We start from the raw sequence: 16,812 nt of genomic DNA, 5'->3' as shown, positions 1-16,812 counted from the left end.
GACGAGCGGCAATCAGAAAGGACAGGGGCAAACTAAGGTTTAGCTTGGCTGTCTTCAGGAAGTTTGCACATGGACCAACCTGAGCCAACGGCTCTGGGTGTGTCATGTGGCACATCTGAGGGACACAAACATGTCTTCTCCTTGGCCCGTCATTTCTGGTTTGATGACTCTTGGTAGGAGAGGAGCCAAGATGAGTGTCTCTAGGAGAGGCAGAGGAGGCAGAGTCTGGGACCAATTGACCCTCCTTCAGCATTTTGAAAGCCGTATCATTGGCCATGCAGTCTTAAGATGCTCTCCATAGCCAAGACCTACCCTTCTGGGTTTCTTTTCCTAATCTGCTCTCTGCGTTCCCAGGCGTGGCCTCCTGGCTGGAGTTCCTCCCTGGCTGCCAGTCCCGAGAGCGAGTGTGATGTGTGAGAGCTCAAGGTGCTCGGGAGACAGTAGCTCCTTGTTCTTCTCTGCACTGTCAGCATGGCTCTTGGGGCCATGAACAACGCTGTGGTTTCGTTGCAACCAAATAATTGTTGACTTCGTCTGTGATCCCAGCTCAGAAGAATGCTCTGATTTGGTGCAGTGGGCTTGTGGGGACACAACGTGTCTCCATGTGCCCTTGGAAGATGCTTGTGGTTGGTGGCCATGTGGCCTGTGTCCTCAGACAAGGGTTTACCAAGCCATGAGAATTCATGGGGGTTGGAGAGGGTTTGCTTGCAGCTACTGTAGTTTACGGTATGGAAGGACTGGTGAAACCTCTGTGTTATCTCAAGTAAGTTTGGATGCATTTTTGGTGTGCCACAAGCCATTGCTCTTGCTGCCCAGTGCAGACAGCATGGTACCTTCATTGCTCCTTAGTCATGCACAGGCTGCAGACCCCAGTGGTGGAGTCCTCTAGTCAGGAAAGCAAGGATTAGGTATTGTGAATGTAGGAGGAAAAAAACCAGCGTCATGAACGTGGCCTGACCTACCACTGGGCTGGGAAGCTGTTGTTAGGGTTATTGGCTCCCTGAGGAATGGAGAAACGCTGCAAAGCAGGGGCAGAGCCACTGAGCGGGGACGTGTTCTGAGAGGTGGCAATTCTTGCCACACCTAGATCTCAGTCCAGGCCTTCTGCTTCACTGTTACGTGCAGAAACACTTGGGAACAAAACGCCGTGGGTGTAATTTAAAGGTGCTGCTGGCAGAGCAGGGTGGCTTGGAAAAGGGCTTCCTGCATGCGATATGACAGCTGCTGTATGGCGGGAGTTTTCCTGCTCTGGGAGTGTTTCCCGGTTCTTCTCCATTTATTTTTCTTAGCCTTTAGGACCTCGTGCCTGCAACTTCTGGGGTTGCCTTCCTCAGCTTGCAGGATGGCAGCATAGGTAAACCACTGTTCTTTTTCTTTCTTCTTTCCTTTTTTTCCCAGCATGTGGTGTGTTTCTAAGACCTTTCCACTCTCACAGCTGCCCCCAGACTTCAGGCCACCGGAGACCTTGCGGTAACTTAGTACCTTATGGCAGAACCTGGTGTCAGCCATGCTTGGGGTGCACGGTGGAGGGCCTGGGTTGTGGCCCAAGGGTGACCAGCACAGACCCTGCTGGTCAGGTGCTCTGTGGAGCTGCTGCTGGAAACCCGCAGTTCCCAGAGAAGCAGCAGGAGCTCTGGCTGGGAGCAAGGCAGGAGTGTGGCGGCAGCCTGCGTCCCTCCCCGTTTGCAAGCAGAAAGCTGCTCAGGAACCCGTGTGGCAAGTGACGGGTTCCTCCAGCACCACCAGTGTTGCCATCTCATGTGACTTTATTATATGTGCTGTGATATTAATCCCCCAGTTTCTGGAGTCATGTAATTGTATGAAATCATCAGCTTTTGTCTGTTTCAGATAAATTCCTGTTCAGTTTCTATGGCTGCATAGAAAAGCTGGAAAGCAGGTCTTATGCGTATGTTCAGAACCCAAACTTGAGGTTTGAATGACTTTTCTGTGCATGCTGGACTGTTGCTGGGCTAGGTTCTTACGCTTAACAAATACGTGTACTTCTTTATTTTGAAAAGCCTTCAAAGCTTAAATGGTTGCTATAAGGTCCAGAATACGTCAGCTGCTATTCCAATTGGATTCAGAGATGAGGCTGCAATAGAGCCTGGACTAGACAACAGATGGACCTGCACCATGTGGAGGCAGATCCACATCAACCAGGACTAGGATCTGGGGGCTAGATTTGGACTCTGCTTTTTGGGAGCTTTCTGGACCCTTTAGACCTTCGCACACACAGCCAGAAGCAGCACATTTTTGCTGAAAGCGGGTTTCCTTGCAGCAAACCTTTGTCTCGGCTGCGTCAGTCAGGATATCGAAGAAATCTTCCAGCTGAGTAAGCCCGTCTGACAAAAGGAGTCAGACTCACGGCTGGGACGGCATCCGGTACGTGCACAACCTCTCCGCGGGACGCTGGCGGAGCGAGAGACGTCGCCTCTGGCCTGTGGCCATGGTGGCTTTTGTCCTGTCCTTGCTGGCAGGCTCCTCCTGCAGCACAAACGGAGGCAGGAAATCCCGGGCAGCTGCCGTGGGAGCCCGCTCGCCTCTCCTCGCCTCTCCTCGCCTCTCCTCGCCTCTCCTCGCCTCTCCTCGCCTCTCCTCGCCTCTCCTCGCCTCTCCTCGCCTCTCCTCGCCTCTCCTCGCCTCTCCTCGCCTCTCCTCGCCTCTCCTCGCCTCTCCTCGCCTCTCCTCGCCTCTCCTCGCCTCTCCACCTCACCGGGCCGCAGCGCCGAGGCGAGCTGAGCCAGCCCTGCGTGTGTGTGCATGCGTAGGCGGGGGGGCTGCCGCATGGATTTAGCGAAGGCTGGGAGGGAACACATGGGTTGGGTTTTTTTTTTCTTGGCCCGCGGTGGCTGTCCATCCCGCCGGCCGCGGTTATGGATTCGATCATTATTCAGGAGCGGTTAGTGGAGCGGCTGCTTTCTCCCCGGACGCAGGCACAGCGAAGCCACCCAGCCAAGCTGAAGGTACGGGGATGTATTTATAGCTCTGTGCGAACCAGGGAGCAGCAGGGACAGGAGGGGGGGAGGATGGTGCCCGAGAAGACGTGTGCAGCAGGAGATGAGACCTCTGAGGAGCAGAGGAGCGGAAAGACGCTGGTAAGGGAGAGATGGCGGGGACAGAAAGGAGGGGAGCAGCCCCCGTGGGAGCAGGTCCGAGAAGCGCGTTGGACAGCTGGGAGATGTGCGACATATTTTTGTGCAGTTATTTGATGTGGTGATTCCCTGCCTGAATGGTGTGTGTATGCTTGGGGGGGGGGGGGGGCTCAGGGCAGGAGTTAGCGCTGTGTGTGTGCCCAAACGCAGTCTGGTTTGCGTTACTGTGTTAACGCTGTGCTTTGCTAGCCGGTTTTCCTTCTGCTGCAGCAAATGCTGGCGGGCGAGTGGTTTTGCTGATACTCCTGTGCTCAGCCCCAGGCCCGAGGCAGCAGATGTACACGGGAGATGCCCAGGGGATTGTTTGCGTGATGAATTTATGCAGCTTTCTGGTAATGAAAGGAAGCGAAGGGTCTGCCTCTCGTCTGGGGCTGGGCTGTGCTGGTTCGTGCAGACGCAGATGTGGCGGCCGTGCCTGGCCAGAGGGGAACGGCTGGAGGAAGGGCTGCCCGGGAGGGAGCTGGACGGCTTGCACTGGAGGCTGCAACACTGAGAGGGTGTCCCCCGCAAAGAAGTGGAGGCAGGGGCACCAGGATCCCAGCACAGGCTCCATCGTTTCTGGGGTTTGCTCTGGACCTGGGGTAGGGGCTATTCTTCAAATATTCTGTGGTCCCGTGGGGTTTAATTTTTAGCCCTTTTGAATATACCCAGCAAGACCGCATTTATCCCCAGGCTGAATGGTGCCGTCACACGAGATCAGGATTGGTTTAAACAGCACATCCACCAGAGAGGTGAGGAGGGAATTGGGAAGGACAGGAGCGATGGAGGCCGTGCTGTGTACCCTGCCTTAGGGGTACAGACAGCCCTGCGGATGCCTCGATACTGGGGATGGCCTCTCCTCTGTGCAACAGATCCCAAATTTTTCTACCCCTGATGGGAACAGGACTTGAACCCACCAGTGCTTTCTTCCTTGGCTTGAACTCCCAGGGAGAGCACTGCCTGCCAGGGAGCCTTGGCTACCTCGGCTGGGTAGTGGAGGATGTGAGGACGCAGCGTGTTGCCGTGATGTCCAGTGAAACAGCGAGCGTGTGCCAAGGAGAGTACGGACATGTTTTGCTTGGCTTGGGGTGCTTTGGTTTGTAACAGGGCCCCAAAGGTCGGCCACATCTCTTGGTGGCCTCCACTGCGGTGCACGGGGCACGTTCCCAGGCACGTGGGAGTGGGACATCAGCGGGAACAAAGGCAGCATGTGGAGGAGGCGGTGGGGAGAGGGGCTCTTCGTGCCGGAGTGCCTCTGTCTCGGCTGCCAGGGCCCTTTCCCGACAGCTGGGGCTGGTGAGGGAAGCATGGTGCAGCAACTGGCTGTCCTGGCTTGTGTCAGCTTGATGGGAGCTGGCTCGCGAGGGTCAGGAGCGTGCGGAGGGGGCTGTGATATCTCCGGGAGCTCCGTCAGTCCAAGTCTCTCATCTAATTAATGGATTTTAGCTTTTCACAACCCTAAAAGCCGCTTGCCTCCTTCAGTAGCCCTCCCAGCCCTCTACACCCCCTTCAGCACTCTCCATCCTGTGCATAGTTGCTCTGCAGATAGCGTCCCTGTTGGGTCCTAATGAAGATGGTGAGTGGTATAGAGCTTTGAGCAAGGCAGGCACCAGGCTCGGGAGGCTACTTGGGCTCCTTAAGTGTGATGTTGATGTTGGCACACTAGCAGAGATGGTGGCACATATGCCGGTCGCAGTGACTGGGATAGGAGCACGCGTTGGGTGTCTCAAAGCCAAGATGAGGAACCGTGTGTCTAGGCTGGCCATGGTGCAGGGACCACACTGTTGTTCCTGAGAGAAAGCTGTTAGAAGAAGGGGATCCCCCTTGCAATTTCCCCTGCATCTCTTGCCTTCACCCTTGACAGATACACTGGCTACCGGCTCCCAGCAGGGCTCTGCAGTGCGTCCATGGCTGGTCAGAGGAAGGCATGGCTGGGGACAGGGCTTTTCCCCTTGCGACTCTGGCTGCCTCCCACTGCAAGGGAAGCTCTTTTGGTATTGCGCTTAGCACTGACCTTCCTTACTGCGAGGGAAGTGACTGCATGGGTCATGGATAAAGGGCAGTGTCCTGCGCCAGCTGGGATTTGCTCATTTCAAATGTCGTGATTCCACCGAGCTATGCGGAGGTAACCAGAGGTACAGTAAATCCAGGCTTTCTTGGTTGGGCTGAACAGAAACGAGAGATCAGGTTCAGCCAGTTACACTTGGCTGAAGTAAGCGGAGTTGCACCAGAGCTCAGCTCCCCAGTGTCTCCGTTGTCAGCCCTTAGTAATCTATGTTAAAAACAAAGAAAATAAGAGAAACACCCCAAGCCTCAGCTATGGTTTTATTAGCATGTCACTAGTACCATTTCACATGTCAAGTCACTGGAGAGAGCAAGTGATTGTTGTCGTCGTCTTTCCAAAGTCTGGTAAAGATTGGGGCAGGTCTCTTCCTGCTCCGACCCAAAGGTTGGCCGTATGAGAAGCGCAAGGGGAAGGATGTTGTATATTTGTGCAGCTCGCTGAGCAACACTTGTGCTTGCACTGTGAGGCACAGGCTGTTGTGTGCGCACTTTGGTTGTGTTCATGGATGTGTTTCACCAGGAAGCAAAGCAGCTGGGAGGCAGCCCTGGCACCGAGGGACACGGGCTGGAAGCAGCCTTTTTCTTCTTGTTTTCTTGATCTTGCTGTTATCCCATTTCTTACCCTGCTTTGCACACCTTGTGTTTACCCTTTACTGAGCCTTTTGGGTGGCGGTTTGCAGTGTGCCCCAGGCAGGCATTGCTTTGCAGCGTACAGCTCGTGAGAGCTGCCATCACTTTTCACCCTGGGGTCTCGCTGCTGCTCGGTGTACTGCTGCTTTGGGATGCCACTGCCTTTTAGCTCAGCCATTAGAGCTGCCAGTGGAGCGCTTTGGGCACTCTCTGATTTTCCTTACTTCTCTGATTTCATTTGCTCTGTCCCTTCCTGCCATTCTGGACTGTGGGGTGGTGAAACAGCATTGCTTTAGCCATGTTAGCAAGGGGGTGAGTTGAGGGACACCAGAGCCCACGGTCACTCTGTTAGGGCTAAAGTGACCAAGTCTGAGACCCAGTCCAAACCTAAATTTCTAGAAGGCAGTGACCATGCTAAAGACCAGAGTCCTTGGGCCACAATGACCATCAGCCATGTCTGTCCTGCTTGAGTGGGCAGCTCCAGAGCAGGCATAAATTGGGAGGAGGAGACTCTGTGTCCTCCCTGCTGTGTGTCCCCACCAGGACTTTGTAGTCTGCCTGGCTGAGGATGTCCAAGGATGCTCACACATGTGGGACATGCAGTCAGAGGCTGTAGAGGTCTGCTTGGGAGCTGCATTGCCCACTTGCAGTATGGAAATAGGTGTGAGTCAGCATTGCGCTAAGCTCCACACACTGGATTGTAATTTCTGTTTCTTTGCGTGTGTGCCCCAGGAATGGGGATAGTTAAACTTAGGAACAGAGTTCTTCCCTGCTGTGCCTGGAGAACCAGTGCCAGAGAGCTGTGGGGTGAGGACAGTCGTATGCTTGACGGCATCCGTGGCCGGGTGGGAGCTGGGACTGGTTTTGAGGAACTCCTGGCTCCATGGATTTGCCTGTGGTGTGAATCGCAGGGGTGCGTTTATTTTAAGTGATGTTGAAAAGCAGAGTCTATGATGCCTGTAGCTCAGGCATTTGTGAATGGCTGCTTCCCCTTGGGCCTAGCTTGGAAAGTATGTGAGAAGGGAGGCGTTTGCCACGGTCCGTGCCCGCCCTCCCTCTGTGATGGGGCCTGGGGAGGGGAATGCACTGCCGTGGGGGTGCGGGCTGTGAAAGACCAGGGGTGCTCAGGTGGAGGCTGGATGGATGGAGCAGCCGGGCTGTGCGGCCCCCAGTTACCTGCAGCCACGCGAACTGTGAGCACTGAACCATGTGGTGACCCCGGTCTGAGGGCAGTACCTGGAGCAGGTCTGTGAAGCCCATAGATGAGCTGTGTTCGCCTTTCGGGACGTACCCTGCACAAGCAGCGTGCGTGCCCCTGGGATGCAGCGCAGGCTGCGTGTTTGCTCCCGGCTGCAGGATGCATGCTGCGTGCTTGAGAAACACACCATTGGTCATGTGGCTCCTTGCGTGCGCTTAGTGCGCTTGGACAGAGTATGAGCAATGCTTGTGGGATGGCTGCAGCTTTTATGCTGTAAGAGAGCACTCGGTGACAGGCGCTGTGTCTGGGGGGTGGTTAGGCAGTAGGTAACACTCCAGTAGTACTATATGTAATACCCTCACCAAAAGCATCTCACCTGTGTTATCAATACTTCCACATCTTCCCACTTCTCATGCTCCTTGAACTTCTGTCTCTTCAGAAATAACACTAGAGATTATTCAGGATTTCCTCTTACTCAGCCAGGAGTGGCTGTGACACAGCAAGAAATAATCCCCTCTCAGGTCAAGCAGAAGCCAAGCCACTGCGCCTTCCTCTAGACACAGCTCAGGACACCACAAGCCCTGGGGTTCTAATTACAGAGAGCTCTCCATCATGTACCGCACGCGCCTCCGGAGGGAGAGATGTAGAAATGACTCCGAAAGACCTGGGGAGAGGTGACATTTGGTGACCCTGCTGCGAAGGGAGCCTGCAACTGTGCAGGAGAAGCAAAGAGTTAGGAAGGTTGTGTGTCAGTAGCAGCCCCAGATGTGGTCTCTGGTGGGAACGGCGGGACGTGCCTTTTCCCTTGTGCCTTCCGTGCTGGGAGGCTGCCGTGAACTGCTGTGTTGGCTGGTAAAAGCAGCCGAGCAGGGCTGCGGCTGGAAGGAGGTGGCCCTCCGTGCCCACCTGCGGGAAGGGCAGAAGTCCCTGAGCCTGCAGGAGGAGCGTGCCCTGCCCCGCACCACTGCCAGGGCAGGGACCGACCTCTCCTCCAACCCTTGGCTCTGCCTCGGGCTTTTTGAGTCCAACTCCCTGTCGCTGTATGAGGCTTGAGCAGGAGGGGTGGCACACCCTGACCTGCTCCCATCCACCTCTGCCCTGCAGGACCATGAGAAGCAGTACGTGGGCTTTGCCACTCTGCCGAACCAGGTCCACCGGAAATCCGTGAAGAAGGGTTTCGACTTCACCCTGATGGTCGCAGGTGAGACTGCCCGTGGTGGAGGTGACTGGGCCACACGGTGGGTGCGTGGAGGGGACCAGCTCTCCTCACTTCCCTTAGGTACTCCCTTAGCACCTGGATCCTCCCCTCGCTCTGTTCTGGTCCTTGTCTCAGACCTTGCTTTGCTCTCCAGCCTCTGTTGCAGTCACAGTTCCCCCAGCAGGAATGGGTCCCTCCTGAGCACTCATAAACCACTCGAGCAAGCTTCTCCTCCAACAGAGTGGCTGGTCTGGATGGTGAAGGCAGGGCTAGCCAGGGACCGAGGGAAAGGAGGGAGGAGGAGGATGGAGGCGCTGGGAGATCACATTTGTACAAGGATTGAGACATCTTGCAGCAAAAGTCCTCCCACTGCTGGAAAAATGTAATGCCAATAAACAGTTTCTGACAGCTCATCTCTCTCACTTCCTCTGGCTCAGGATTCAAAGCCTTGTTCAGAGTTTCATTTGTAAGTCAATTAGTGGGTCATGTTGCTTGCTTTTCCCTCCTCCCCTTTGCGCTCTGTCAATTAGGAGAGTCGGGTCTGGGCAAATCCACGCTGGTGAATAGCCTGTTCCTGACAGACCTCTACAAAGACAGAAAGCTCCTCAACGCAGAGGGTAAGTTGGGGACAAAGCGGGGTGAACGGTTCTTGTGCCCGCAGATCTAGACTGTCCTAAGGACTAGTACTTTGGTTCCTTATTTCAGTAGCAGCTACAGGCTTGGCTGGATCCAATCCCTGTTGTTTGTTGCTCTGCCCTCCTTTCCTGGCTGCAGAGGCACTAGCATTCAAGCAAAAAGGGTTTGGCTGTAGGGCTCTTCTGTCCTATGAAGGGAAGACGAGGCTGCAGAGCAGCACCAGCCCTTTGGGTTGAGATGTTGAGATTTGTCTTTTGTTCTTGGGTGCTGGAAGGTGGTAGGGATTCCCCTTCCCAAGTGACTGGACAAAATGTTCAGAACAGCTGGGCTACAAGCACTTCAGAGGTTTGTGTATCTTCTCAGAGTCTATCTGCCTGCCGCTGGCCTCCCACAGTACCACTCCCTTGAGGCTCCTTAGAGTTGGATCAGGGTTTTTTGAAACCCATGTTACTCCCTGTGCTCAGTGATAAGGAGGGAGCCGGCTTGTCACGGGTGTGAGTGGGCATCCCAGCGTTACTGCCTGGCTTTAACTCACGTATTCCTGTTCAAAGAGAGAATCAACCAGACAGTGGAGATTGTCAAGCACACGGTGGACATTGAGGAGAAGGGTGTCAAGCTGAAGCTAACCATAGTGGACACACCAGGCTTTGGAGATGCTGTTAACAACACTGAGTGGTGAGCAGGCCACCGCTGCCTTCCTCCTAGTCCTTGGCCATGTCTGTTTTCTGTGGGTGCTTCACAGGAAGGGGGTCTGGAAGTGGGAAGGGGATGATGCTGCCTCATAGTCCTTAGGAGACACTGTCCTGTTAAACGCATGATTTTGTTTTGATTGAATTGACCTTCCCAGCTGGAAGCCCATCACTGACTACATCGACCAGCAGTTTGAACAGTATTTCCGTGATGAGAGTGGCCTGAACCGGAAAAACATCCAGGACAACCGAGTGCATTGCTGCCTCTACTTCATCTCGCCCTTCGGGCACGGGTGAGAGCCCCTACTCCAGGGCTGGGGTGTGACTCAGTCCAGAGGGAAGACCCTTGTCCCCCAGGATTGCCCTGTAGCGCCTTGTACCTTGGCAGGGCTGTTGGCACAGGAGAAGAGCCGTCCAGATGCTCTCCCTCAGCTGAGCATCACACCACCTCCCTCCCACTCGCTGGCATGACAGACTGCCTGTGATCAGGCAGAGTGGATCTCCCTCAGGCCTTACAGCCTGTTTTGGAAATCAGAAGAAATAATGCCACACAGACGTGTATCTTCCCATCTAGCTAAGCCTGACCGATGGGTAGGAAAGGGAGTTTTTAGCTGCCTTCAGTCCCTGCGCCTTGCTGGCTTGTGTGCCAGCCTAGACTGGAGCAGCCGGAGGGGCTGTGTTGGCTGCCTGTGGCGGAGGGCAGCTGGAGGGGGGCCCCGGGCTATGGCCTGAGCAGTATTTGGCCTGCAAGAGAGCAAATACCCAGCCTGTGTCTGTGTGAGACCTTCAACAGCTAAAATCTGAGACAGCTTTCCGGAAGATACAGCCTTAGCTGAGGGCTGTCCCAGTGCTGCCGCAGGCTTTTGTGACAGTGCTGTCCTTTTCCCTTCGTGCTGGGTGGGTGGGAGAGGCTGGAGGGGGAGCTGCCCAGTGTGTCCTTGCTAACAGTGTCCCTCCTTGTCCCTGCTGCAGGCTGAGGCCTGTGGATGTTGAGTTCATGAAGGCTCTGCATGAGAAGGTCAACATTGTGCCCCTGATTGCCAAAGCCGACTGCCTGATCCCCTCCGAGATCCGGAAGCTAAAAGAGAGGGTTAGATGTTCTGTCTCTACAGGGGTATACTTGATGTGGTGGTGGTGATGGGCTGAGGAGGGAGGGGATATATATATATATGTATATAGCATATGTGTATGTATATTTATATATACACACACAGTACCCGCAAATCTAATTGCAGCAGTGCTCTGCTGTGAGAAGGGAAGTGGTGTCTGCAGAGAGGCCAGCTCTAGAAGAAACATCAAATCCTTTTGCCATCTGTAGGCTACAGTAAACCCATGGTAGCACAAACAGGGAATATACCCAGCATTTCTGTATTGTTCAGTGTTGTGTCCTTTTGTTTCTGTCTTGTGTGGACACAGATCCGAGAAGAGATTGATAAATTTGGCATTAAAGTGTACCAGTTTCCTGAGTGTGACTCTGATGAAGATGAGGAGTTCAAGCAGCAAGACAGAGAGCTGAAGGTAAGGAACCAGCTCAGCAGGGGACTGGGAAGTCAGGCTCATGGGTATGTCGGTTGCTCCAGAAGGAGCCAGAGCTGCCCTGTGTGTGCCGAAGGCCTGTGGTACTGATACCCAGGGGACAGCCTATACATCACATGGTAGATGGCCCGGAGAAGGTGCTGAAGTCCTTGCTGGTGCCATGAATTCAAGTGTGGCACGAAGACATGGCACTTCTGCTCTCCCACCAGGCAGTGTCAGTCTTTCCTCAGTCTACCCCAGCCTGTATGTTTAAGATGAAGGCTGGGTTGTACAGCATTTGTAAGCACCAATTTCTGAGTGATGCCATCAGCAAGGAGGAGTGATTTGTGAGTGATGAGGCACCACTGTGACACATTAGTTGCATGGGGGGAGACAACATGACCATACAGGCCTGTCTGAAAGCCCCAGCAGCCCAGGCCTGACCCTCTCCCAAGCTGAGCCAGTCCTGTGCGTGCATGCAGTATGGCCTTGTTTCTCCTGTCAGAAAGGTGCAACGGGCTTTGACTCCCTTCTGAGCAGAGAGGAGCACAGCCTGTACATCCCTGCCTGGACAAGCTCTTGGCCTACATTGTCCCACTTGCTTGGTGTCCCAGCCTCTCTGCTCTGGCTTCCTTGTAGAGCTTCCCCTCAAAGAAGGGATGCAGGCACCTGCAGAGACATAGCTTCCCTCAGGACAGCTGAGAAGGTCAGGCTGGGAATTAGGCTGCCTGCAGATCCCAGTGCCTTAGGCTTTTCTCTGCAACTGGGTTGTGGTGTCCTGTGCTGTGGCACGTGTGGATGTCCCTGTGCCTTTCCTACCAGCACCTTCCTCCTGTACCGCTCTGCCTGAGCTTGGTCCTTGGGGGAGAGATCCATGGGCAGCCCTGGGCTGAGCTGGGCTCAGTGACGCCTCTCATTCCAGGAGAGCGCTCCCTTTGCTGTCATCGGCAGTAACACTGTGGTGGAGGCGAAAGGCCAGCGAGTCCGTGGACGGCTCTACCCCTGGGGCATTGTGGAAGGTAAGCGTGGTGCCTGGGAGCCAGCACTGTGAGAGAAGGACAGGCAGGGACAGGGAAGGACAGGCAGGCACTTGCAACAGGGGCAGCAGGGGAGAGCTCACCTCTGCACAGCCGTGACTGTTTGTGCCACCTTTGGCACATGGCAGGGAACAAGGTAGGGTAGAGACAGAGGTACTGGGACCGGCTCAGGAGGTCTGTAACTGGGGGTGTAGCAACGACTCTGCCTCTGAAGCCATGACAGACTGAAGAAGAGAGGCTCCAGTGTGAATGGAAGAATACCTGGGCTTTAATGCACTAGGATATGGCTTCTTATTAAGGGGGGAGGCTGGGCATTGCCAGTTTAGTTTCTCGGGAGAAGCCATTGCCCTTAGCCAAACTGAATTATAAACCCTTCTGCACTCCCTCCTCTGCTGCTGCTCCTGTATGTGCTGGAGTTGCTGGGCTGCAGGGTGTGCTGATGCACAATGTGTTTGTCTCTAACTTTCTTCGTTTCTAAAAGGAGAAATTTCATAAAGCCTGTAGGCAGAATAACCCTGGAATGGCTTTTGCTGCTGTTGCTGACTCCCCCGTGCTGGCGCATTGCTTTAAGGTCTTGCAGCTTTAGCTCCCAAAAGCTTTTGTGTGCACTCGTGGGCTGGTGCCGGCTGCTTGGGCTGCCCAGCTGCTGGCTCTGCTCTCTTGCTGGCTCTGGAGGGGGCTGTGCCTGTCAGGGTGGTGGCATTTGGCAGCGGGATCAACTTTGTGAAACCCTGGGCCTGACACAGCCGGCTTCCCTCAGCCTTGCAGAGAGCTAAATGGAGATCACCACGGCAGGCACACAGCTACCCAGCACAACGCTTCCCTGCAGAGTCCCACAGCACTGCCTGGAGCCTGGCTCCCTGTGCTAACAGCAGCCCTTTCAGCTCTCCAGACCGTTGCCTGCTCATGGCTTTGCCTCTCAGGGGCTGATTTTGCCTACAGAGGCCTTTTGATCAGTCCTAAGTTCTGAGGAGATGAGCAGTTTGCCTCCAGCACTGGCTGTGCTCACTGTGGTTATAACAATGACATCCCATGTACCTGGGAGCAGCATCCTCTTTCAGGGCTCTGCTGTACGTGCTTAATTAATCCTCTTACCCAGAAAAAGTCCTGGGAACACAGTGACTTTAGCAGCCTGGCCTCAGCATCAAGAAGCGCAGAACATCATCGAGGCCTGGGCCAGGGCCAGGGGGAGAGCCCCAGGCAGCAGCAGGGGAGAGCTGGGGGGAGGATGAGGAAGGAGTCCTAGGGGGGAGTTTTAGTCCAGCCTGGGTGCTGGGAGGTGAGAAGGAGCTCCCTGGAGAGGGCTGGTGAGGTGTGAGATCCAAGCTCTCTCCTGTTGTTGCTTCTGCAGTGGAAAACCAGGCACACTGTGACTTTGTGAAGCTGCGGAACATGCTGATCCGGACGCACATGCATGACCTGAAGGATGTCACTTGCGATGTCCACTATGAGAACTACCGAGCTCAGTGCATCCAGCAAATGACCAGGTGGGTCCCCACCGCTTCAACCGGAGCTGGCAGGGGTGTCTCACTCTCTGTGGAGCTGGGGTTGCTCTCAGAACAGCTTGTCGGTCAGGAGGCTGTGAGTCTGCTGGGGACATGCTGGGCTGCAGCTTGGGGTATGGCACTGGGAGGTAAAATAGCAAATCCAAGCATGTCTCCCACAGTCTGAACCCATGGTGGGGATGCTTTTGAGAATCCATGTTCCTGTCTGAGGATTCCCCATGCAGATCTTGGGAAACAGGCCTGGAGATTCTTTTGAAGATCTGTTCCTAGCAGTGGGTGAAATACATCCAGCCTAATGAAACAGAGGATAAAACCATCTCTCTCGTGGGTGATAGCTGTGTGCATTGCCAAAAAGGAAGGCATTCTACAGTCTGCAGTTCTGTCCAAATGACAGCATGACCCTTGGGATGCTGCTGTTTCTCAGACAACAGAGCCCAGGCAATTAGCAAGACTCTTAACACGTCTCCAAAGATTTCGCTGCATTGTCTTCCCATTGCATTTGATTCTCTGTGGTTATAGTCACAATGATCAGAAAATAGAAGAGAGAACGCTTGTGGGCTTCTCATTTGAAACGTCTTCTTTTCCTTCTCCCTTCTGTGACTGAAATACTGGTGACAAGTTCTAGATGTAAGTAGGTCTCGGCTCATCTGTTGTAAACCATCCCCTTCACTTCCTGTCTGAACTGGCTGGGTAGCTCTGTGCTGCCACGTTGCAGAGCAGAAATGGCTGCGCTTCACTGAGGAACAGTCCTGCATGTGTGCAAACGTGCAGGTTGGCACATTCTGTTCACACACAGTGTGTCTCAGGACTTTTGCATAGCAGATGAGCCTGTCTTTTTCAACAGTGAGAATACGGAGTCCCAAAATAACTATGTTAAATGCTAGAGATCTGTGAGAAGTGTCACAGCTGCTATTTAGGTAGGCTATGTATCTATTAAAAGAAGAGCACGATGAAAAAGCAGTTGCTCAGCTTAAGAAAAGCTTAAGTTCGGTACTGTTTCTCACGCCTTGGCTAGTTCCTTGCCAGTGAACAAGTCTTGTAAAACCAGAGCGTGGCCATTTCTAGCAGTGGGATAAAGGGTCCTTCCCTAGAGAGACGTCTTGAGAGGAGATCCCAAGCTCCAGGGCTGGAATTGACTGAATAATGAGCCAACGGTGACTCCAAGTGGTGAACGCCTGCAAGTGGCATCTTGAATTCCCAGTTTCAGCCCAGGAGTCTTTGGCCACTACCACCCCCTCCTCACCTACTGAGAGCTCCTCTGACTTTTGGAGGAAAATCACCTCCTTTCTCTGTCCCCTGCCTGCACTCCTGTGCACCCCCAGCCCTCGTAGCAATGCTGCTGAGCCGTGCCTGTTGTGTCTCATGTCTCCCACCTGAATGTGAGGGCAGGCTTTTTTATCAGACTTGCAGTGATAGAACTGCTCCCCTGTTTTTATCTTCCTGGAAAAAAAAAGGACCATGGTAAGCATGTGGTGCCTTAGGGATGCTGATAGTTTGTGTTGATGCTGTATATATGTGTAGGCACATGCACAGAAGAGCCAAAGGAGACCAGATAAATTGTCTGTAAATGTCTCTGCTAAGCTTGCCAATACAGTTACAAAAGGTGGTCAGAAACATCAGCCCTTTCTGTGTTTGCTCTCAGTGTAAACCTGGTTTGGATTTTCTCTGTTAGCTACCCACAAGCTCCTATTTTGAAAACTTTTATTGTCTTTGGTCTCATTCTGCATCTGAGTGCATCCCACACCTCTGGGCTAGATTGCCGCACAGCCCCTTGTGTGGTTTAACTCCAGCTGGCAACTAAGTACCGCAGAGCCGCTCGCTCACTCCCCCCCCAGTAAGATGGGGGAGACAATCAGAAGAGTAAAAGAGAGAAAACTCAAGGGTTGAGATAAAGACAGTTTAATAAGTGAAAAAAAGCTGTGCATGCAAGCAAAACAAAAAAAGGAATTCGTTCACCACTTCCCATGGGCAGCCAGGTGTTCAGCCATCTCCAGGAAAGCAGGGCTCCATCATGCGTAATGGTTACTTGGGAAGACAAGTACCATAACTCCAAACGTCCCCCCTTCCTTCTTCTTCCCCCAGCTTTATATGCTGAGCATGATGTCTTATGGTCTGGAATATCCCTTGGGTCAGTTGAGGTCAGCTGTCCCGGCTGTGTCCCCTCTCAACTTCTTGTGCCCCCCCAACCTACTTGCTGGTGGGGTGGGGTGAGGAGCAGAAGAGGCCTTGACTCTGTGTAAGCACTGCTCAGCAATAATGAAAACATCCCTGTGTTATCAACACTTCAGCACAAATCCAAAACATAGTCCCATACTAGCTACTATGAAGAAAATTAACTCTATCCCAGCCAAAACCAGCACACCCTCTACGTGGCTGGGTGCATGCTGCTGCATTGCTGGCAGGTCTGCCATTGTGAGTGACAGCCATCACATGGTGACACCAAAGCTGACAAGCCTGAACCACAACTGACTGCATTTTTCCCCTTTCTCCATCTCTCTAGCAAGCTGACTCAGGACAACAGGATAGAAAGCCCGATTCCTATCCTGCCTCTCCCAACACCGGACACTGAGACAGAGAAGCTGATCAAAATGAAGGATGAGGAGGTGAGACCCATTTCTGCCTGGACGTCCTTGGTGTTGGAGCTGGAATGTGAGAAGTTTCTCCAGGATTGCCCCATAGAGGCTGTCCTGGGGCTTCCCACTCCTGCCTCCAACCATCACAAGCTCCTTGTGTGGAGGACAGGGTGTGAAAGCTGTGGCTTCCTCTGTCAGGGAAACGTGGCTCCATTCCACCACAGATACAGAAGCTTCTGTGCTCAGGCAGGAGTTAATACTCTCTAAGGGATCCCTTTGTCAGCTCCAAGGGACTGCCCCCAGTGCAGATCACCAGCTCCCGGCCACAACAGATCCTTTTTTGACTCTCTCTTCTCTGTCTCATGCAGTTACGGCGGATGCAAGAGATGCTGCAGAAGATGCAGCAGCAGATGCAGGATCAGTGAGAGGCAGGTACTCAGAGGGCAGAGGGAATCCCCCAGCGACCATCTGAGGCCTGGCAAGAGCTGTGGACGTTTAGAAAAGGTTTCCTGTTGTATACAGACTTGTGGGCAAGAGCTGCACCCGCACCCTCTAATTTATTAGCAGCAATGCTGGCTTTGCGGTCAGCTGGATTGTGGAGGAGGCTGTTCACTTAACAGTTTACTGATGTGTATT

The 16,812-nt window shown here is 53.7% G+C and overlaps 1 protein-coding gene across 4 annotated transcripts in view; it reads left to right on the top strand.

Annotated features, from left to right (window-relative positions):
- SEPTIN5 (septin 5) overlaps positions 1-16,812 on the top strand; it is a 48,736-nt gene that overhangs the window by 28,535 nt on the left and 3,389 nt on the right. Inside the window, exons 1-11 of one of the 4 annotated variants that reach the window (XM_030025048.2) lie at positions 2,360-2,382; positions 8,128-8,224; positions 8,752-8,838; positions 9,409-9,532; positions 9,705-9,839; positions 10,519-10,636; positions 10,963-11,064; positions 11,984-12,080; positions 13,450-13,585; positions 16,104-16,206; positions 16,545-16,812. The exon at positions 16,545-16,812 is cut by the window's right edge and continues 3,389 nt beyond it. In XM_030025048.2, the coding sequence (XP_029880908.1) occupies positions 8,215-8,224; positions 8,752-8,838; positions 9,409-9,532; positions 9,705-9,839; positions 10,519-10,636; positions 10,963-11,064; positions 11,984-12,080; positions 13,450-13,585; positions 16,104-16,206; positions 16,545-16,601 (969 nt within the window). In that variant the 5' untranslated portion in view covers positions 2,360-2,382; positions 8,128-8,214 and the 3' untranslated portion in view covers positions 16,602-16,812. The other 3 variants (XM_030025045.1, XM_030025046.1, XM_030025047.1) reach the window with 3 other exon arrangements.

This window comes from Aquila chrysaetos, chromosome 9 (assembly GCF_900496995.4).
Source record: "Aquila chrysaetos chrysaetos chromosome 9, bAquChr1.4, whole genome shotgun sequence".
Taxonomy (NCBI): Eukaryota; Metazoa; Chordata; class Aves; order Accipitriformes; family Accipitridae; genus Aquila; species Aquila chrysaetos.
This window is presented reverse-complemented; position numbering and strand designations above follow the sequence as displayed.